This window comes from Uloborus diversus, unplaced genomic scaffold (assembly GCF_026930045.1).
Source record: "Uloborus diversus isolate 005 unplaced genomic scaffold, Udiv.v.3.1 scaffold_1054, whole genome shotgun sequence".
Classification (NCBI taxonomy): domain Eukaryota; kingdom Metazoa; phylum Arthropoda; class Arachnida; order Araneae; family Uloboridae; genus Uloborus; species Uloborus diversus.
Window position 1 is genome coordinate 18,882 of NW_026557715.1, and position 23,916 is coordinate 42,797.

Consider the following 23,916-nt stretch of genomic DNA (forward strand, 5'->3'; position numbering starts at 1 on the left):
ACTTTGAACCGATTAACGATAATTTTACTACTTTCAAAATGAAAAAAGCTAACATCATTCTTGATAAACCACTTTACGCGGCCTTTTCTGTTTTGGAATTATGGAAATTAAGATTATACCGGCTTTTTTATTCACATTTTAAAGAAAAGTATGGCAGCGATTGTCACTTACTTTATTGTGACACGGATTCTCTTTACCTACAGATTTTCTCAGAATCTGCATTCCTTGACTTAAGAGACTCATTTTCTGATATAATGGACTGTAGTAATTTCCCACCTGGTCATATTTTACATAATTTAAAAAATAAAGGTAAATTGGGATATCTGAAAAGTGAAACAATAAAACCTATTAAGGAGTTTATAGGACTGAAACCTAAGATGTATGCTTTCTCCTTTGGTGAAACATGTAAAAAAACTGGCAAAGGTGTAAAAAAATCAACTCTTCAGAATTTTACGATGAATACGTATAAAGAAGTTTTAGAATCTGAATCGAGTTTGAAGCACAAACAAGCACTCATTATTTCAAAAAAGCATGAACTGACAACAGTTACCCAAAACAAAACTACTTTATCTGCATATTATGATAAAAAATACTTGAATGATGATGGTATTACATCATTAGCATATGGACACTATTTGATTGAAAAATAATAATTTTTAAGATTTGTAATATTTTACAAAATATATTTTAGAAACCTTTTTTGTTGGTTAATTGACAAATCGTATTTTTATATTAAGTAAGAGATAAGGTTTGTGATTATAAGAGTATATTAATAGTGTTTATAAATAAATTAAATTCATTTATTGAAAAAGAATCTGTATTGTTGAAAATGTTGTTATGTCTACTTGAGATCAATGCATTTTTGATTATTAATAATATAATGTTTTCATAATACATTACGCGTTATATGTTATATTTACATGTTGAAAATGCTTAAATTTGATTGTTTTGTAATACATGATATTCTGTTTTGTTTATTAATAATATTCTATGTACATTATATTTCAAGTTTATGTATTTAAAGAAATAAAGAGCAGACCTCTTCTCAAGAGGCCTGAAGAACACTGAACTTGTGAGTTGTAGTTTTAAAATCACCTCACTTGTTTAGTGTTCTCCAGGCTGCCAAATCAACCGAAGACAGAGGAAGAGTGCGGAAGATCAAGACAAAGCTGCCCCTGGATAAGATGGTTGAAGATCAATAAAAATCAAGACGGAGTAATTTCTGGCGGCGGTAAAATATTTACATTTCTTATATTTCAAGCTTATTAATATGATATGCAAATGTTGTATCTATTTAAAGGAATAAAGAGCGAGATGAAGAACGCGGAAGATAAAGACAGAACAACTCCTGAATATGGTAAAGTGTTTTAAAGCTCTTATATTTCAAGTTTATTATTGTAGCATGAGTTTGCACCTTAATATTGAATATTAAGTAATATGGAGAATAGCTAGATCAAAATCCCTACTCTTAAAACGCTTGAAGAACACAGAATTTCTAATTTGTAATTAGTATTACCATGCCAACAACTGCAATTAATAAAAAATCCGTTGAACTTAGTTTAATTTCTAAAACTCGAAAAGAAATGCATGAGTTAGATTCAGAAAAACTCACATTTGAATATTACGAAATTAACTTCTGAACTCGAGAAAAAAAAAATCCAAAGTTGGTGTTGGAAACTACTCATTAAAAGTTTTTAAACGGTTAATGTATTTTCCAAACTCATCAACAAATGCTTGAGTCAATGTTGGAAATACTCCTACAGTTGAATATGATGAGTTTTCAGTTCCGAACTTGAGGAAACATTCTCGAGTTGGTGTCGGAAACACGCATAAGTTTTTGTATGGTAAGTTCATTTTCCAAACTCAAGAAAAAATGCTTGAGTTAATATCGAAAAGTTCTATTTGAATATGAAAAGTTTAATTTCCAAGCTCGAGAACAAATGCTCGAGTCGATGTTGGAAATACTCCTCCGGTTGAATATAATGAGTTTAATTTCCGAACTCGAGGAAAAATTCCTGAGTCGATGTCGGAAACACTCACAAGTTTTTGTATGGGGAGTTCAATTTCCGAACTCGAGAAAAAATGCTTGAGTTGGTATCGGAAAACTCCTATTTGAATATGATAAGTTTAATTTTCGAACTCAAGGAAAACTTCTCGAGTTGGTATCGGAAACACTCACAGTTTTTGTATTGTGAGTTCAATTTCCGAACTCGAGAAAAATGCTTGAGTTGCTTTTGGAAAAAAAAATTCTATTTGAATATGATAAGTTTAATTTCCAAGCTCGAGAACAAATGCTTGAGTTGGCGTTGGAAATACCAAGCTTTGTATAGTAAATTCATTTTCCGAACTCGAGAACAAATGCTTGAGTTGGTGTCGGAAAAACTCCTATTTGAATATGATAAGTTTAATTTCCAAGCTCGACAAGAAATGTTGTGTTGATGTAAGAAACATTCACATTAAACGATAACATAAAAAAAAAGAGTTCAAAACTACAAATAAAATAAAACATGCAAACCAATCAAAAGATTGTTGATTTTGTGCATGACAAGAGGATGGGAGGTATACAGTTATTAGCATGGTAATACTACTGATAGCATGGATGACGACTGAAATAATGAAAGATTGGTTAGTGGATTTGGGTAAAAGGATGAAGAAGAAAGCTAGAAAAAATATTCTCTTTCTGGATAACGCCACATCTCATCCTGATGACTTAAAATTGCAAAATGTTAAGTTAGAATTTTTGCCACCTAACACCACCTCTGTATTGCAACCCTTGGATCAGGGTATTATTCGGAGTTTTAAAGTAGGTTACAGAAAGCTTTTACTCAGGCACATTCTTTCGCATATTTCTTCGCGTAAAGCTAGTGAAGAATTAGCAAAATCTGTAACAGTTTTGGATGCTGTTTCGTGGATCACGTCAGCTCTCAAAAAAGTGGAACCTGGGAGCGTTTCAAAATGTTTTAAAAAAGCAGGATTTTCGTTCAGGAGTGAAATGATATCTGACAGTGCATTAGGAGGAGCAGAAGAGGAAAATGAACTTAATGAGCTACTGGTTCATTTGGATTCAAAAGTCAGTGCTGAAGACTACGTTCAAATTGATGAAGACTTGTGGGTTGAGGAAGAGAACTTGAACGTTTCGAATTTCATTTCTCACAACACAACTGAACTATGTGTTCTTTCTGACGATGATGAAGATGAACTTCCTGTGATTGAAAATGATGTTATCACAATTAGAGACTTTTCGGAAACACTGAAATACAGCAAAGAATTGAGAAACTTTTTCCTGAGCAAAGGGGACACTGAAGGACTTGCTAAGGTAAATGATTTAAATATTTATATTGAGAAACAGGCTTGTAATGCAAAAAAGAGATGTCAAACTGTTTTAACTGATTACTTTAATTGATTAAATGCTTTTTAAGACAAGTGTGTGCTGTCAGTATACCTTTATTAAGAAAAAACAGATTTATTACACTTAACGTAAAATGTAGTAAACCTTTCACAATTGTTTCGATTGTGTTCTACAAAAGGAACAACAGCCCATTTTGAAAAAGGTAAATTAAGTAGTTCTTCCTAATAGCGGACACCTCCCAATTATGGACAAAACTTCTGGTCCCTTGACTGTCCGCTATTCCGAGGTTTCACTGTATATGCAAGCAAATGGGGCAAACAGATTAACTGAAACAGATCAAGCTAGGTATCACCAAAAATGCACAGGTGAAGGGAGAGGAATGTTTTTAACAAGACTGGTCAAGTCACTCATACGCGTTTAAGCTGTGTAGATTTTGATATCCATATGTAGTGTAGTTTTAAAGTAGTAAATGGTATGAATTTAAAAACCAAGTTTCAAGAAGTCAAGTTTTGGTGACCATGGAAGATTTGATTTGGCACTTGTTAAGTTTAAATGTGTGAATTTGTCTGCATTCAGTTAAACATCGACAATTTTTTTTTTGTTTTTTTGTTTTTGAACGTATAATGTTTACCTACTTTAGGTACAGATGTTAATGACAATGTTGTAACACTTGCACTCAATAGAATGCATAAGGCGAATTTTATACATTGCCAGTTGCATATGTGTCATGTATCAGAGCATTTCTCAGAATCAGCTTACCAAGCATTAGGGGAGAGTTAAGTAAAAGTTTCTAAACAGGCATGTTGCTTTCTCTTGTAAGTGATAATAAACATTCCTTGAAGCAGGTAGAAATTTAGTAAATTCAGAAAAAAAATCTAGAATCTTTTACCCCTTTTTGAAATAAAAATTTGAAAATGGAAGAAAATAAAATAAACATGTTTCAAAAAGGATAGGACATATACAATTTTCAAACTGATGTGTGAAAAGGTTTCAGATTTGCCATTGTGATCATTAAACTGTACGGATTTTCCCTGAAATCCTAATCACCGAAAAATCCCCTTTCAAGGGAATTTCGTTGTTTTGATGAACATTCGGGAGATATTTACTGCACTAGGGAGCTCGGGAGAAACTAAACGAATCAGGATAGTTGGCAGATATGGCGTGGGAGTGCATCTCCTGTTTTCGATTTAATACTCATTTTTACACATTAGTCAAAATTTGGACTATTTGTGTTGACAGTAAGTTCTGAAGAGCATTGGGTACAAACATTTTATTTGTTGGAAACTCAGCCTTAAATATGAAGCTTGCATCAGAACTGATGAGTGACAACTGTAACGCTTATGTTGTCCAATTATGATGTTTAACAATTGTTTTCTTCATACACAATTCAATGCTGTAAATCAATTAATAAGCCACCTAATCACTAAGATAATGTCCTTTACTTTCTTGTTCTCTTTGTGTATTCTATTGCATGCCAATAAATTTCTGCACCAACTAGTCAATGTGATTTGGATTTTGAACAGTGTTTCTGAACTCTTCTTTTCTTAGAACTTAAGAAATGTTTATGTATGTATATATGGTATATTATACAAAATTAACATGCAAAAAAAAAAAAAAAATGTTGAAGTTTGATGAAAGTTTATACTATTCTTAAAATATCACATGAAATGATTTTAAACTGTGATTACTTCTTACCTATAAATAACATAGCAAAGTATTTTTTTAATTCTTTACTTTTGATATTTTGAGACTTTTTTACTAAGGTCCAAGACCAGTTTTGTTCTCTTATGGTTACCAAGTGTAATAATGCATAAGATTATGACAACATGATTATGATACATATTTACCATGTACCAGAGACATACCCGTATTGATAATGCTATTGTGCATATGTAACCATAGCATCACCTCAGAGCACAACAATAGGATCGATATCTTGCTATTATTTCGTGGCTTAGATGTCTTACTCTTGCTCTGGGATGAGGATACATACATATAAGCTGCTACCAGCTTGGATATTTCAAATGTATTTTTTTTCCTGTTATTGGTAACAAAATATGGTAAACCATTGAAACTACGCTAGCATGTTTTACTAAATTGTAAGTACTGAGAAAACTGGTACTGCTTTTGTTCAATTTTGTTCATATATTCTAGCATATCACCATTTTTAAAAACTGCCAACACATTGAAAAACTTCTATAAGCTTTAAATCACACAGAATACAAATAAATTTTGATAAAGCTTAAAAATTTTAAATTAAAAAAATCAACAATAAATAAACACGATCAAAAAATATCACATTAAAAACTAAAAATATAAAAAAAACAATACCTTTAAAAATTGGTTTAAAAATTTAAGTCAAAGATATAAAAATATGAAGAAAGATTCCTTGGTTATAAAATTACAATATTACTGACTTTGACAGCATATTGATAAAAATCGCTCCCCCCACCCTTTTAAGTATAGTTCCATCCAATTTAGACTTATGAAATAAGTCCTGCATCTTTCGCCATTGAGTAAAATATTGACTTTTCATTTTTCAGTAAATTATCTGGGGAATCCATTTCGGCAATTTCTCCGTTGCTCAAAACAATAACTCTGAAAATGTAAAATATAAGAAACAAATATCAGTATACTGGCAAAATAAACTTTGTATAGGACATAAAAACCTCACAAGTGAAAAATAAAACTTTGAAGAATTATCTAAATGAATTCTTTCAAAATATTACACACAAAAGCAAGAGAAATACACAAAAAATAAATATGATGCATAAGCTATGTATTATATTTATTTTTTGTGTACTTGTTAATACGCAATAGATAAGCTAATGCATATAGTTTATACAGTTCATTGTTGAAACATACACATTACTCCTCTGAAGAAGGGACACCTCTATTTACGGGACAAAATACCCAGTCCCATTAGCGTCCCTTATTGAGAGGTTCAACTGTATATTAATTTGATTATTTTTAATAATAAATGAGCAACATTAATATGATTAATACATATAATTTTTATATTGAAAACGCTGTTGTACTTCGAAAAATAAATACTACAAATATCAAAATATCATATTTTCAAAATAAATATCGGATACATATTGGCGAACCCTGATAAGGAAAGTGACAACTTTTATCAAAAATGAACGAGAAATGGGATTTAAAAATTAAGAAAAATGTCAAACTCTCATTTATTTGCAAACAATTCTATGGCTATCCAAAAGTGTCTTTCAACAATTAATAAAAAATAAAATTGTAGATTTGTGGTTTGAAGAGTATTATGAAACAGAAATTTTTAGGAACATATAAAAATTTTAGAAGAAATTGGAGTAAACTTAGCATGAATATTGTCAATACAGATATTGTCGCTTCAGAGCAAAAGTAAGACATCTAACTCCAAGAACAATAAGATATCCTACTGTTGCCCTTAGGCGATGATATGCATTTCAATAGTCAAAGAAGCCTTGATTTCAAGTACATACTGCATTCTGTTGTGGCTAAAATACATGCAAACTTGATACAAAATACCTTGATTTCTAATAATATAACAATTCAACCAGGTACTATTTTCTTTCTTTCTTTTTTATATATATACTTACTTGTCATAATCCAAGATTGTATTCAGCCTGTGTGCAATTGTTAATACTGTGCAATCTCTAAATTCAGTACGAATGGTGGATTGTATCAGGTCGTCAGTTTCAACATCAACAGCTGCTGTAGCTTCATCAAGTACAAGTACTTTTGATTTTCTAAGTAAAGCTCTAGCTAAACAAATTAACTGCCTTTGACCAACACTGGAAAAAAGGCACGTATATCATTACAAACAATGTAAACAATGATTAAATCATCTTTTATTTTCTTTTATCACGACAAAACCAGTCACCCAATTTTTATTTTAGCATTATTTATGAAGAATAGAAAGGAGCAATTATACCTTAAAAAAATAAGTGCAAATCCACTAAAAATATCTAGAAATGAGTGATTAATCTATACATATGCACAACAGCAAAATGGCTTTGCTCCTTCTTCCTGATATACAATGCCTTGGATTTTATTCAAGTTTTTTTTACCAAACATAAGTATGTTTCATTTAGTTTTGTACATTTTTTGCTACATTTTTTTTTCTTTCATTGACGTCATTGAGTATTATCAATTTTAATTCCTACGAATTTACGATTGTACAGTCCAGCTCAAGATTATTTGTGCTTGGGCTTGGACAAGACCACCTCAAAATCGGTTGAAAAGATGATAAAAATGGGTTGCATTAATCAAACCTTGGCAAACCAAGTTTTTCTTGCGAAACGTCGTTGTTTGTTTACCATCACAATAAATTTGAAAAGAAAGTTCGCCAAAATTCCTGACAAACAGCACGCTGCGGAAGTTTGGATTTCTTTTATTGACCTCCACATTTTCGACACATTTGATGCTTTTAACGCTTCTACCGAGTAACATGAATATTGAAAAACACGATAGTCTTTCAGTAGGCTGAGTATTGCTCAAAGCCAGACGGTTTAGAACAATACAAAGCCTATTTTTGAAGTTAGACCTATTAGACATAAAGCTAAATAGTACAAAGCAGGGGAAATCAACAAATCGTCAGAGTACCTGGAACTAAGGTAATTTTGAATGAAAATGAATGGAATATGAAATAATCACCATTTTTAGCAAGATTATGACAAATTCAGTTTCAGAAAAATTTTAGAAAAATAACTACTTACAAAATTTGTAAGCATACTTGAATGCATTTAGATACTCATAGAAGCATAAATTTCAAGTCATGCATTCTGATGTGGCCAAAATACGTACGAAATTGACACAAAATATCTAGTACTTCGATGACATAGTATCTGATGAGTGAGCACTGCGAGACTTGGAGACTAAGTTCTTAAAATATACAGTAGACCCTCGTTATACGCAGGTTTCTTTTACGCGTTTTTGATTCTATGCGGTTTAAGATTTGATACCATTATTTTATTTTACATGGAATGATATGAATTTTGATTTTACGTAGATGCGGCATTGCAAATGGGTAAATATTTCACCTCTTTTAAAATCCAAATTCCTAAGATTGCAGATGACCCGCAATAAACTGCTTTTTGGAGTTATAATAAACAAGCTCGGACCACTGGAGACATTTTTTGTCAGCGGTTCCAGACCTCTTTCCAGAAGTAAAGTTATTTAACTCACACAATTTAGAGCCCACTGAGAGAAGAGCTTTCAGAAGTAACAAAGCAGTACGAAACCAACGAGGATATCAACATAAATGACACACAACCAGAAGTTTGTTCACCCTAAAAATTTTGAGCCATTTCTTGACAATGACAAATGATCTTTCTGATTTGTTAGTGATGGAAGATCTTGTAATCAGGGCTTCCAACACATTTTAGCCATAGGAAAGGGTAAGAGAGGACCACTTTCAATCAAAAAGGGGATTAAAGAAGACTAGTTACCAGGGCCATATCCAGAGGGGGGGGGGGCTGACAGGCCCGGCCCCCCCCCCGAAACCCAAAATGTTTTGTACCGTAAAACAGAAGGTTTTTTTTTTAATTTTTTTTTTATAATTCCTAATGTCAGAAAAGGAAAATAACAAATTTTTTTTATTCTTAATTTTGCTACTATTCAAAATTTATAATATTTTGAAGAAATACAAAAAAAGCAGTTCTAGTTCTCATTAAGCCGCAAGGCACACTTGAAATTTAGACCTTTAATTAGGACTTCCTGCTCTCTTTCCCAATTCAATTCAGGGCAGTCCAGAGTTAAGGCAGGTCCTTTGTCAGTTTGTTGTTTTTCAAGTCTACCAAACTGACTTCTGTGCAGTTCCTCCTCCAGGGGCGTGCACAGAAATTTTGGGGCTGTCACAAATGTCTTTTTTGGGCCCCCTCCATATTGTTTACTCATATTTTCAACCCTAGGTTTAAAAATATTGGGCCCCATTTAAGCTCGGGCCCGGGCCAACAGGTGTCCTTTCTCCCCTCTGTGCACGACCCTGCCCTCCTCCCCCTATAACTCTTATAAAACTTACACTGTACTGATTTCGAGCCGGGGACTCCCCAAAGGCTGGGCCCCTATTTTCCGATTAGGCGAGTATTTTGTTACCAAGATGTGCCAAATTCAGCTCCTTGATACATCCTGAGTAAAAAATGCAAAAATCACAATTCTCGCGTTTTTGTAGCATAATTTTCAAGATCATTTTTGTGACTGATATGTTTCATGTCTTGCATTTATTTAATTCCGAATTCAGTATCATGGAAGTTCTTTTGTTATTGCTAGTTTTTTTTTTTTTTTTTACCTCTACGGCATACTGTTAATACCTTAAGTATGAGAAAAAAAATAAAACTTACTCTACTCTCTTTCATTTTCTGCACTACTAGTGATTGAAAAAAAAAAGTTTGTTTCGAGAAATATTTCGTTGCATTTATTTTTTAACTTAAAACGGGTGTGTCTTACAAAGTTATAATCATTTTGTAAGACTGTACAATCAACTTCTGAAAAGTGTAAATAAAGATCTTCAAATAATTTCAACTGTTCGAGAGTCTTTGAAAATTATTTAAGTTTTTGAAATTCCTTGAAAATTTCTTCAATTTTGTATCTTATCAAGAAAATAAAATATGAATTGTCCAAATGGCCAGAATATTACTCTTCTGCTCTTATTTTCTGAATGTCTACACCATTTCTTTTAAACTATTTTGTAGAATTTTCATACTGTAGGGCATTAAATGAAAAAAAAAAAAAAAAAAAGAGTTGGGTTAGTGATCAAAAACAAACTTCACTAAAAGCCGATATGAGCAGATGACTGGGTGCTTCTCTTTTCTCTTCTCTCGTTTTTCTTCTCTGTCCATTAATTTTCATGATTTGTCGAGCAAGCAATTTCTATTTTCTTTCTCGGGGGAAAAATTCCCAGACCCCCTGAAACTATGGATGTTCTACATCCGACTTAAAGGGACACTCTCCTGTTATCCTTACCACTACAAGGTGAATAAGAAAAATAATAAGAAATTAAAATAAAATAACAACAGTCCAAACAGTGGAATCATTAAAAATCAAGACAAAAAGTCTTGTATGTTAACATTTTTATGAGTTTGGTGTGTCTATGTATACTATATGTGTGTATATGTTAGGGCAATGTGCTAATCCGGGCCCGCCCCTCCCGAAAAAAATTTCTGGATATGGCCTTGTCAGTTACGATTAAAAAGAGGATCTTGGGAGGACCATTCGCAGTTAAACCCAGGGAAGCACCAACAGGCAAATTAGCAGTCTGCTGCTAAATCCATGAAGATAATTCATGAACCATAACAATGATTTTTAATGATACAATTCCTTTATCACCTTCTGCACAACTGAACTTTTTATCGATTGAATGATATTATTCACAAACATTTGGATGGGCAGGTGGGTGGATGACGAGCAAGCATGTAACTAACGATCTTGCAGAGTAATTTTAACTGTAAAAAAATTTTTCTACTAATCAACAGGTGAAAACTAAATAATCAGTCAAGTGACTGTTGAATCAGTGCATATGTAGAAAATGGACTGCAAATAATTGATGTACTAGTGATATTATATTAGTAATCGTGTAAGGCCTTGGCCGTGTTTAACCTTTTATCTCTGCATTTGGAAACAGATGATTTTTCCTTATAAAATTGATGGAACAAAGATTTTAGTTCAGTTTTAGCAAGTTCATTATGTATGTCGTAAATATAGATGGTTTTTACCTGCAAATATTTTATTAATGTGTATTAAAGTACTGCGTTTAAATTGCACATGAGTTCTTGATTGAGTTTCAGGAATATCGATCCCGAGTAAGAGTTTTTTTGATTGGTTCCCAACATCTGGCGTCCGTACGAAAGGACCATCTATATTGCGATACGAGTGAGTTATATAATTATTGAGCTTGTTAATATTTTGTAATGGAGAAAGTAAAAGCTTCTCGAAAACAATATAGGAGACTGTTTATGATTGCCAGCAATGACTTTTATAAAACTAAAGCGGAGTTATCTTCCGAAGATAAAATTTCGAAATTAAAAGTTATAGAAGATAAAGCGAAGCTAATGTTGGCGAGTGAATATGAATTTAGGGAACTTTTATTTGCTTCCCAAGAGACAAAGAAAATTATTGAAGAAGAAATCGATGCATCAGAGGGCTATATTGATAAGTGGAGGATTTTGGAAAATGAGTTAGGTGATCTCATTAATGAAAAAAATGCACATTCTGAGTTGTCTACTGATATCGGAGCTGCAAGTACTGTGCATAATAATTTTTTGCACTACCCGAAAATTAATTTACCCACCTTTGATGGAAATATCAAGAACTGGTTGTGCTTCTGGGGACAATTCCAAAAAATTGACAAGGACGCTAACTTTGATAATCATGACAAATATGCATATTTAGCTCAAGCCATGGTGAAAGGTTCAGCCGCTGATGAACTGATTAAAAGTTTCCCCCCTGGCGGCGAAAACTATGAAAAGGCGGTAAAACCGCTACAATTACGTTACGGAAAAGAGGAGCTTCTCATCGAAGTTTATGTGCGGGATCTGCTATCTATTGTGTTATTAAAAAATAAGTCACAAAATATTTCACTCCGACAACTGTACGATCAGTTAGAAACCAAACTGAGAGCTCTAGAGACTTTAGGAGTTACGAAAGATAAATATGCTGCAATGCTTTACCCTCTAGTGGAATCAGCTCTTCCGGATGAGACTTTAAAAGCATGGGAGCGCTTTAGAACTGCACATCGACGAGTGAAAGGGGATTCATCGGAAGAAAATATGACTAAAATAACTTCCACAAATGACCTAGATTGCCTTCTTGAGTTTCTGCAAGATGAAGTGGAAGGAGAAGAAAGAATTTTGATTGCCACCAGAGGTTTTGAGCCGTGTAAAAAGACAAATCATTTTAATAATCGCAAAGAAAGTAATGAAAAGAAATTTCAACCCAGAATGTCATCAGCAACAGAACTTTTGACATCGAATATAAATAAGAAATTATGCATATTTTGTTCTGAGGAACATAAATCTTGGAACTGCAAGAAGGCTGCTAATTTGACTTTGCAAGAAAGACAAGGTGCTGTTGAAAATAAACGTTGTTGTTTTCTATGTTTGAGAGATGGACATGGAGTGAAAACGTGCCATTCAAAAATGAAATGCCAACAGTGTGGAAAAAAACACCATTTATTTTTATGCCGAACTTTTTCACAGGAGCATAATTCTTCGACTCTTAAAAATAATGAAATGAAAGAACCAGTGATACAGCACGATGAGGCTCTGGCCAACTTGTCCAAATCTTCCAATGTTTTTTTGCAGACCTTGACCGTGTTGGTAAGAGGAGAAAATATTCGGCGTACAGCTCGTGCAGTTATCGACTCTGGATCTCAAAGATCATATATCCTCAATACAACCGCTGAAGAAATGAAATACAGTTCCAAACGTAGGGAATATCTACAACATGCATTGTTCGGTGGATCTAATACATCAACCTGCGGACATGATGTGTTCACGATATACTTGTCCAGCTGGACGGAAGAGTACAGTTGTCATTTTGAAGGGCTTGGACAAGCAGTGATTTGCAACACAATATTAGCTAGCAAGCGAGGGCCACATTTAAAAGAACTTAGAGACCATGGCAGAAGATAGGGAAGGTCCGATTGAAATTCTCATTGGCGCAGATATTGCAGGAAAGTTGATCACGGAGAACCACCTTTAGCTAAAGAGTGGACTTACTGCAATCGAAACAAAATTGGGTTGGACAGTCATTGGTCGTTCAAATAATGAGAGTGCAAGTTTTTTAATTTCTTCAATGCTGACAACTAGTTCTTGCATTTCCGATTTGTGGACTCTAGACTCACTGCCCAGGTAGCATCAACTCATCGGAATTTGCTCGGCCGATCATCGACTCCTCCTAAACTCATCGCGTAATGCACGCTGATATCGTTGCGATCAGAATCCGAGAACGGTTTTCGATGAGCTGTTTTTTATCGGAAAACTATATCCTTACGATCAAATTTCCCGATGAAAATTTGCGGAGCTGCATTTCATCGGAAAAAGAGATCGTAACGATCAAATTTTCCGATGAAAATTTGCCTAGCTACATTTCATCGGAAAAAGAGATCGTAACGATCAAATTTTCCGATGAAAGTTTGCCTAGCTACATTTCATCGGAAAAAGAGATCGTAACGATCAAATTTTCCGATGAAAATTTGCCGAGCTGCATTTCATCGGAAAAAGAGATCGTAACGATCAAATTTTCCGATGAAAATTTGCCGAGCTGCATTTCATCGGAAAAAGAGATCGTAACGATCAAATTTTCCGATGAAAATTTGCCGAGCGAAATTTCATCCGAAAAAGAGATCGTAACGATCAAATTTTCCGATGAAAATTTGCTGAGCTACCTTTCATCGGAAAAAGAGATCTTAATGATCAAATTTTTCGATGAAAATTTGCCGAGCTTCATTTCATCCGAAAAAGAGATCGTAACGATCAAATTTTCCGATGAAAATTTGCCGAGTTACATTTCATCTTAAAAAAAGTAGGTCGTTTAAATTTTCCGATAAAAGTTTTCCCAATCTAAAATTTTTGGAAATCTCCCAACTGTTAAAATAGGATAAGTTTTATTATTCGAATATCCGACTATTGATCAAACGTAAGGCTATACGGATCAACATTCAGGGTTGAGAATCGTAGGAAAAATGACTGAGACTTTGACTCCGAATCCGATTCCTGGATTTTTGAAGGGTTTACTCCGATTTGCTGCAAAATCAATTCAACTTTAACTCCACGATTCCAACCCCGATTACCTCACTGGAATTGCGAACAAAATGAGACTCCGACTCTTGAATGATTTCTCTCTATCTCCAAAACAATATCATTTTGTTCAATTTGACTCCCAAAATTACCGACTCCGACTCGGTTTGCGAGCAAAATGATCGACTCCGACTCTTCACTAGCTGGCGCCACAAGTATATTCACTGAATAAAATTCTCACTTCCCGTTCAGAAATCTGTCATGGCCTTGCCCCCCGATAGATGGCGCCACAAATGATTTTTCATTTAATGCATTATTTTCCTCCTAGTAGAGAGCGTTGCTTGTCTAGTGGTTAGCGTATGAATATCGTATTCCAGAGGTCTAGGGTTCGATTCCCGGCTAAAGCGACTTAGATTGAGCTCATGAATCACGTTCATCAAAAGTTGTTAAATTAGAAATTAACTAAACAAGTGATTAAAGTATATTAAATAATTGTTCCAAATGACGTCATCCGAAAATACCGCTTCTGAAAGTTTTAAAGATGGCGAAAGTGTCACGTGATCATCCAAGATGGCGGACCCATCTTCCCACTGTTCATTTTTTTTCCTCCTGCTTGTCCCTATATCGCGGTTGTTATTACTTCTCATCGTATTTTCATCCTGAATTCATCGCCTCGGAACAGCACTGCTCGTATAATGGTCCAAATCTCATCGTATTTTCATCCAAAATTCATCGCCTCGGAACAGCACTGCTCGTATATTGCTCCAAATCTCATCGTATTTTCATCCAAAATTCATCGCCTTGGAAAAACACTGCTCGTATATTGCTCCAAATCTCATCGGTATAGGGAGCAAAACTCATCGGATACCGATGATCGGATTCTACTATTGCCGATGAGACATATTGGAGCAATTTCCGATGAAAACTCATCGGAATCCGATCATCGGCCGATCATCGACCGATCAAAGTTTGATCGGATTTCGATGAACGGCCGATGAGTTGATGCTACTCGGGTGGGCATCACTGATCCCGCAGAAAAGAAGACAGCGATTGAATTACAGGAGGCAGCTAAGCAACATTTCTTAGACACAGTTAAGATTGAGAATGATAGATTTTTAGTTAGTTTACCTTGGATTGAGGGTCATCTACCACTTCCTGATAATTTTGAGCTCTCTGAGAAAAGACTGCAGAAAATTGTGAGGAGTCTTAAATCCGAGGGACTGTTTGAGTCATACGAAAAGGTGCTGAAAGAATGGTTAGCAGAAAATGTTATAGAAGAAGTACCAGAAGATGAAATTCAACGCTCAGCACATTATTTGCTTCATCGACCGGTTTTAAAGGAAAATAGCACAACCAAAATACGTCCCGTTTTTGATGCTTCGGCAAAACAAAAAGGTGCTCCAAGCCTCAATGACTGTTTAGAGAGTGGAATTAATCTAATTGAATTGATTCCAAACATTTTGTTTCGCTTTCGCTTGGAGAAAATCGGAGTTATATCGGACATTCGCAAGGCTTTTTTACAAATTTGTCTTTCCGATTCTGATAAAGATTTTTTGCGGTTTTTGTGGATTGGAGAAAACGGCCAACTAAAACACTTTTGTCATTGTCGCTTAGTATTCGGTGTATCGAGCAGTCCTTTTTTACTTGGAATTGTGATTATGCATCATTTGCAAAGTGTTTTGAACCGCGGAGATGAGAAATATCCAGAGAATATGATTGAATTACTGATGAAAAGTTTTTATGTGGATAACTGCGTGACAAGTGTGTCAAGTGAACAAGAATTAAAGCTTTTCATTGAAGTTGCAACTAAGGCGATGGCTGAAAGAAAATTCGACCTAAGAGGCTGGGAATACACAAATTCTACTAAAGAAATCACTCCCAGTACAAATGTATTGGGAATGCAGTGGGATAAAGATGCAGATACGTTAGGTATCAACATGAATAGTTTGAAAGAACTTTGTGTAGAAAAAGTTACGAAGAAAGTTATACTTTCTGCTGCTCATCGGATTTTCGATCCCATTGGTGCTACCTGCCCTGTAGCATTGTTCCCAAACCTGTTATTGCAGAAAGCTTGGGAAATGAAGTTGAATTGGGAAGAGGAAGTTGACCCCGGAACTAAAGCAGAATTTTTGAAGTGGATTAGAAATATTTTTTATTTGGAAAAAGTTCAAATTCCCCGATATTTGAAAATTGGTGATGACAGCGAAAAGTACTCTCTACATTTTTTTTGCGATGCAAGCATGTATGCCTATGCAGCAGTAGCGTTTTTTCGTGTCGAAACGAGTGAATGTGTCAAGGTACAGTTGTTAAGCGCTAAATCAAGAGTATCCCCATCTGGAAAGAAAAAAACCACTATCGCTAGACTAGAATTGTTAGCAGCCACAATTGCTTCTCGCCTTGCTTCTACAATTATGTGTGAGATTCCACATGAAGAAGTTTACTTTTGGACGACTCTACTACTGTACTTTCTTGGATCAAAAGAGAAGAGGCGTGGGGAACCTTTGTTCAGAATCGTGTCTCCGAAATTAGAACTCTGACTTCCAAGGAGAATTGGCGACATGTACCCGGAGCTTTAAACCCGGCTGATCTTCCGAGCAGAGGCTGCTCTGCTAAGAAAATGATACAATCAAGATGGTGGGAGGGACCTGATTGGCTGTATTTATGTGCTGAGAAATGGCCTTCCGCAGAGTTTGTTGTGAATGAGGATGAAATCCTCAAGGAAAAGAAGAAAACTGTCGTGTCATCCACAATTACCTGTTTGACAGCTCAGAACAGCAATGTAAATGCTGGCTGGTACTATCAGTACTTTTCAAAGTACGAAAAAATTATACGTATGATAGGCTGGATATTGAGATTTGTGGGAAATTGCAGAAAAACAAAAGAACTAAGAAAACAAGAAAGTCTTGATGCAGAGGAATTTTCTGAAGCTGAGAAGAGAGTAATAAAGATTATTCAAAGAGAAACATTCTTAGACGAGAAGGATGAAAAGCTGAAAACACTAAAGGTGTATAAAGATGAAGATGATATCATTAGATTAAACACAAAAATCATCTATCGAGAAGACAGTCATACCTTTACAAGACCTGTGATTCTCCCTTCGCAGCATCAGGTGGTGAAACTTTTAATATTTTCTTTTCATAAAAGGTATGGACATGTGGGAACGCAAATGTTACTTAATCTTCTGAGAGAACATTTCTGGATATTAAATGGAAGAAAGACTGTGAGATCAATCGTTTCAAAATGTGCTACGTGCAAGAGGCATTCTGAGAAAAGTTTAGATGCAGACGTAGCCCCCATAACCAAAGACCGTATACGAGATGCTGCCGTGTTTGAAGTAGTTGGGATAGACCTGGCCGGCCCATTATATTTGAAAGATGGAAAAAAGGTTTGGGTTTGTCTTTTTACCTGTGCAGTATATAGAGCCGTGCATTTTGAACTTGTGTCCGATATTTCGACTGATACCTTTTTGTTGGCTCAGCGTCGATTTGTGGCTAGAAGAGGGAGATTCACAGTAATCTATTGTGACAACGGCACCAATTTTGTCGGTGCATATAATTTGTTCAAAACCCTGGACTGGAATAGAATCATCGAGGACGGATCTGTTAATCGAATTCAGTGGAAATTCAATCCTCCAACCACCTCCTGGTGGGGAGGTTGGTGGGAGCGTTTAGTTCGAGTTATGAAAAATGTATTGAAGAGAGTGATAGGTCGTGCTTGCTTGACGTATGAAGAAATGAGCACGGTTCTTTGCGACTGTGAGCAGAGGCGTAGCTAGACCCGACTTTCGGGGGGGGGGGGGGGGGTTCTTCTTTTATATATATATATATATATATATATATATATATATATATATATGTGTGTGTGTGTGTGTGTCCAGGGTTGCCACGGAAGTTCAAGAATGAAATTCCCTGACATTTCCAGGTTTTCCAGGTGGTTTTGAGAAAAATTCCAGGTTATCGATCTCCACCTTCATTTTGCAACATTAATATATGCATCGTAAATTTTGATAAAACTTACCTCATTTTCAAACTTTTCAAACAATGGTTACCAAATTTAATTTACTCAAGCTGAAATAATCAAAAATATGTACTAAGGGTGGTTCAATTTTTTTTTTCTCTCTCAGGTCGAGTCCAAGACACCCCTTATCTTTTTTAAACTTACTAATAGTATTGTGCTGTAAAAGTTTTAGCTTCTTACTCAAATTTTAAAAGGTTGCTCAATGACCCCTTAATTTAACATTAGCCCTAGAATAGAAAAAGTCACAAATTTAGAAACATTTAATTTCCCCAGCTGTTTTTTTTATGTAAGTAATTATTTTATTGCAATGAATATGCATATAACTCGTGTAGATTATAGTGTGTAACATTGTTTTTTCAGTTCAATGTATTTTTTTAACCCCCTCCCCATACTTATAAAGTTTGGGGAGAGGGTCGAGCACCGGCTTTCAGTTGGAATAGGAAGTTAAAATTCTTCCAGTATTTTACCATCCACAAGTCTAAAAACATTGAGTGGTGTCCTGTTTCCTAGGAGAAACCTTTTTTTTTTAAGTGTATTTTTGAACTAACCTAATGTACTAACACAAGTGAAGCAAATAACTGTAATAAAGAATTAATGTAAATGTAGCATATCTAATTTTCAATAGCGAGGAGCCACTGCCTTACATCAAGTGAAAGAACTGCGAAATTAACAATTGTGACATCTGTATCACAAAAATAAAGTTAATTGCTAAAATAATCTGAACTAAAAAAATATGAAACCTAAACTTTTACAATTAATTGCCTTTCACCCCTCCAATCCATTGAATTCACAGAGCTTTTAGACTTTGGCCTGTAAAAAAATTATGCATCTTTTAGCTTCACATATTTCCCCTGTTTGTTGCTCATAAAACAGGGGTGCTCCCCCCCTTCCAAGTTCAATGGCACAACCCCCCCCCCCCCAATATTTCTGAACGCCTTAGCATTTTTTTTATTTTTAACTCTCTTTTTTTATTTATTTTTTTTACCTATTTATTTATTTTTAATTATTATTGTTTTGAAAGAAAAGTGTGCTCACTCCTCCGCAATAAAATACACACACACAGATGAAAATAATAAAGTAAAATAATATGAGTGAATAATTTGAATAAAAATAAAGTTAAATAAATAATTAACCCCCCCCCCCCCAAAAAAAAAAAAAAATTTGATGGCGCAACTTGCGCCATAATCACTCCCTGTGGGCACCCTGTCATTAAGTTAAATTTTGAGCAATGATCAGAAACTTCTCTGATGTGCAGATTTTTTTTTTTAATTGGATTTCTTTTATTTTGAAAGAAACAAGCGCATTCAAAGTCTTTAAAGATCACTACTAAAATACTAAAAGATTAGCGATACTTCTGAAAAAAAAAAACTTTCTAAGTTTAAAATTGTCTAATGAACTAAATTTACAGAACAAAATTGTTTAGAAGAATACGATTTCATTCATCAATTTAAAGAAATAATATAAAATATGAAAAGATTATTGACGCTCATTAAGAACTTTAGTCGCACTCGCAGACAAAACAATGTGCTGTGTATCATAACTTCAGAACTGCTGACGTAAGCAAGAAGCGTTTAAAAAGTGCCGGCTCAAACAAGGAGAAAAGAACCTTCTGCGCATATCCGCCGCCGACTGCTATGGAGCACGCATCAATGGCAGAGAGTTGATAAAAAGAACTGCAGGGGGAAGAAGAAAGAGGGGAATGACAAAACGACGAATGGGAATGTCGGCGAAAAAAACAATGTTGAAAGTTTTTTTTTTTAGACGTCATAGACCGCGGGGCCGCGCTAAGAACGATCAAGATCGATCGGAAATATGCAATTTTTCATTTTCCCTGACATTTCCCTGATTTTCGGCCATTTTCATTTTCCCTGACAATTCCAGGTTTTCCCGGTGCGTGGCAACCCTGGTGTGTGTGTGTGTGTACATTTTTTTAGTATTAAAAAAAATAAGAGGGAGGTGAATCTTACATACTTTGGAATGGGGTGCCCCAATTCCGATACTTGTGTCAAACAAAACAAAAGCAAAGAATTTTTTATTTTTTAATGTTATGGAAAATTCAACTTTTTTTTCTTTTCCTTCCATTTAATTTAAAGTGAAATTTTCTAGCAACGTCTTGTCAACACCAGTCTCTCCAAATCAGGGGGAAATCAAATATCTGATGAGCGTGTTCCGTTCATTTCAGTGTGACTGCTTAATTTAGAGGCTAACACACATCTACAAAAGCTGGCATCCCTGAAAGCTAATAGATACTTCCATTTCCGGCTGCAAACTGGATGTTTGACTTTCAATCTCATCGGTGGTCAGACTATAAAGATATTATATTTATAAAGATATATCTATAAAGATATTTATTTTTATTTTATTAGCTGCTTCAGAATTTACATAAATATCTATTTGAGAGAGCAACAGCAATTTTCGGGTACAAGTTCTTTTTACCCGACTACGCGTGCGCGATGCAAAGGAGGGTAATGTGTTTATCAGTCTATGTATGTATGTCTGTTCCTATGTGGCGTCCTACAGGCTAAACGACTTGGCTAATTTTGGTAACTAGGGGGCTATCGCCCCCTGCTCGCTATCGCTCGCCAACCCCCGGAACTGCTTACGCAGTTCCCTGTGGATCGCTTCGCGATCCATGCTCGCTTCGCTCGCTCGCTGTATGCCAATACATTAGCCTAGCTAAAATTTTCCGTAAAAATTAAAGTTGGTAATTGCATTTAGGTCACCATCCATTTAACCAATATGAAAATTACGTTCATAATGTTAATTTGTCTGCTTTAGCCAGATTTTCGACAGTTTAACTTTGCTGTATGTAAGATGACTGCCTTGGCAATGTGCACAACTTTACCATTATAGATACAAAAGTGTCTGTCATTGCTTTGGAGAGATTGCACTTCTACCTGTTGGTCCGCGGAAGGTATTTTATTTCCCTTCTACCACCCATTGGAAAACCAATGAAGGCATTCCCCTATCCGCCACCTGGGGACGCGCCCTCTAGGGGTTACAGGCTCCCCCGAGGGATGTATTTACATTATTTACACTCTTATATATATTTACATATTTACACTCTTATATATTCTAATCTGAGAAAACTTCCTCATATACACAATTAAAAATGTCCCGTTTGGGAGCCACAACTGACACTGCTTCAAAAGATCTTGTTCTTGATAATGCCACATAGAGCTGGCCATGACTAAAAACAGGCTCAGAGAGCACCAAACATATTTTCTCAAACGTTTGTCCTTCTTGTTGTTATTCTGAATCCTTGCCACGTCACGAACAAAAAATGGTTTAACTAAAAACGCGAAAACTCGCCAAGGCTACTTTGCTTGCACAATACTAAAACTACTATAACCCTAAACAAATTTGGCGAAACCTTTCAGCTGAGAATAAAAGGAATAAAGTAAATTCTTTCTCGGTTATTCATTTTGAACTGAACTGTCGTACTGAAGCAGAGAATAGACGACGCTCAAAGCGCCTACGCGTTCAAAACAACATTGCCGATGAACATGATTGTGGAGCAATGTGTGAAGAATGCGAATTTTGTGGTGCTCTTTATTGGCAGAAAGAGCGTAATACTGCAAATAAATATACTAAATGTTGCCATGACGGAAAGGTGCGGTTACCGGCATTGTGTGACGCACCTGATCTGTTGAAGGAACTGCTGACTGAAAATTCCCCAGCCGCTAAAAATTATCGGCAGCGAATCAGAGAATACAACTCTGGAAATGGCTCGTCTTAAATTGGATTCAAGAACGGTTTCCTGCCTTCTTTGAGCTTTTCTTTGCTGATTAAGGTTGAAATGGGCCACAGCCCGACTCAAACTCATCTCAAAAAAAAAAAAAGTTCGTTGAGTATTCTGTGATTCAAGATTTCAAAACAACGTCGAAGTTTGTTTACATGATTTATCGGCGAAGTGTTGCCAACAGAGGTTTAGAAATTCACCCCTTCATTTGCCGGCACGTAAGAGAATTATATATATAGATTATGAACAGAAGTCTTTTTTATTTTCTACTTTTCAATCCGAACCAAGCTAATAGAAATAATCTAGATTCATCTCGTTTTTAAACATTTTATTCATGTAATGCTATGCAGTTTTTCTTTTGAATTAAAATAAAATTACCTTCAGAACGGTCCGATGGGACTAACGCTGCTTTGCAGACTGTACTTCGTTTTCTTCAGACGACGTTAACTTTCTCTTTTTAGAGCAATCCTTTTCATCATTTTAATTTTTTTCTTTGAGTTGAAAAAAGCTTGTTATCGGTCTTGTTCGTTTCATTATGCAACAACTTTCACTTAGAATGTACTACTTTAAACAGACTGTACGTTTCCAAAAGAATACACAGTAAATACTGGCTGAAGAATCAATGTGATTGCAATGGATGCTCTGGTTAGCAAAGGTAGTTTTGACTATGACCTGTGACACACACGAGACCAGACCAACAAAAACCTCTATCGTCTCGAATTCCGGTTATGCTATCATTTTCGGATTCGAAGCCCAATGATCTTCAAAGCAGCAAACAAGAACATTTTCTTCAACTCAGAAACAGAGGAATTGTCTTCGAGAGCTGAGGAGGCAGTAAATGCGTTCCACGAATAGGCTTTCCAGGAAGATTAACCAAAGGATAGTCGTTTCGCGCACTCTCTTGGAAGAGGAGTTAAGGGGTGAAATTCACAGGTTTGGCATGTTAAGATGAACATTAAAGTTCATAGTTAAAGGTCATTCAAGTTAAAAGCCATTTCGCTCTCTTATCTGGATTAGTACTGTTCTTTGGTTGCTCTCTTTCTTAAAATTGTGATTCCTTAGAAAACCGAAATGATAGGAGTGAAAAGAAAGTATAAGTTTTTTTCAAGTGATGAAAAAAGGAAAATCGTAGACTACTGGCCAAGTTAGATTTGCTGCAATTGCTAACCTCAAGAGGATAAATAATGAATCCAAAAAAAAATCAGGTACCAAATAGCAATAAAAGACTTTTTCTTGAAAAAGATATGCTTAAAGTTTCTTTTGCTGTCAAAATGATTCCTTAAACTCGCAATAAAGCACTTAATAATGTAATAATAGAATAAATACCTAACAAAACTAATAAAGAGGAATTTTAATCAAGAGCCCATATTGTCTTTAGTATAGATTTCAAATTTTCACCATCATATTTCAAATTTCTATAAAAAGTTTCTTAAAGCCTCCGTAATTCAAAACCTTATTATCTCGATTTTTTTTAATGTGAAATTCAAAATATACAGATTCGACTGTATGCAATATTCTCACTGCGTGGCTCATAAAATTAAACATCTATATATATAATTCTCTTACGTGCCGGCAAATGAAGGGGTGAATTTCTAAACCTCTGTTGGCAACACTTCGCCGATAAATCATGTAAACAAACTTCTACGTTGTTTTGAAATCTTGAATCACAGAATACTCAACGAACTTTTTTTTTTTGAGATGAGTTTGAGTCGGGCTGTGGCCCATTTCAACCTTAATCAGCAAAGAAAAGTTCAAAGAAGGCAGGAAACCGTTCTTGAATCCAATTTAAGACGAGCCATTTCCAGAGTTGTATTCTCTGATTCGCTGCCGATAATTTTTAGCGGCTGGGGAATTTTCAGTCAGCAGTTCCTTCAACAGATCAGGTGCGTCACACAATGCCGGTAACCGCACCTTTCCGTCATGGCAACATTTAGTATATTTATTTGCAGTATTACGCTCTTTCTGCCAATAAAGAGCACCACAAAATTCGCATTCTTCACACATTGCTCCACAATCATGTTCATCGGCAATGTTGTTTTGAACGCGTAGGCGCTTTGAGCGTCGTCTATTCT

The 23,916-nt window shown here is 35.2% G+C and overlaps 1 protein-coding gene across 1 annotated transcript in view; it reads right to left on the reverse strand.

Moving 5' to 3' along the window:
- Positions 1-5,832: 5,832 nt before the first annotated feature.
- The window catches only part of LOC129232084 (multidrug resistance-associated protein 1-like), a gene marked incomplete at its 5' end in the record, with an annotated part of 32,634 nt that continues 14,550 nt past the window's right edge, over positions 5,833-23,916 (reverse strand). Inside the window, 2 exons of the mRNA XM_054866322.1 lie at positions 5,833-5,947; positions 6,949-7,143. Coding sequence (XP_054722297.1) covers positions 5,833-5,947; positions 6,949-7,143 — 310 coding nt within the window. The remainder of the gene's footprint in view (positions 5,948-6,948; positions 7,144-23,916) is intronic.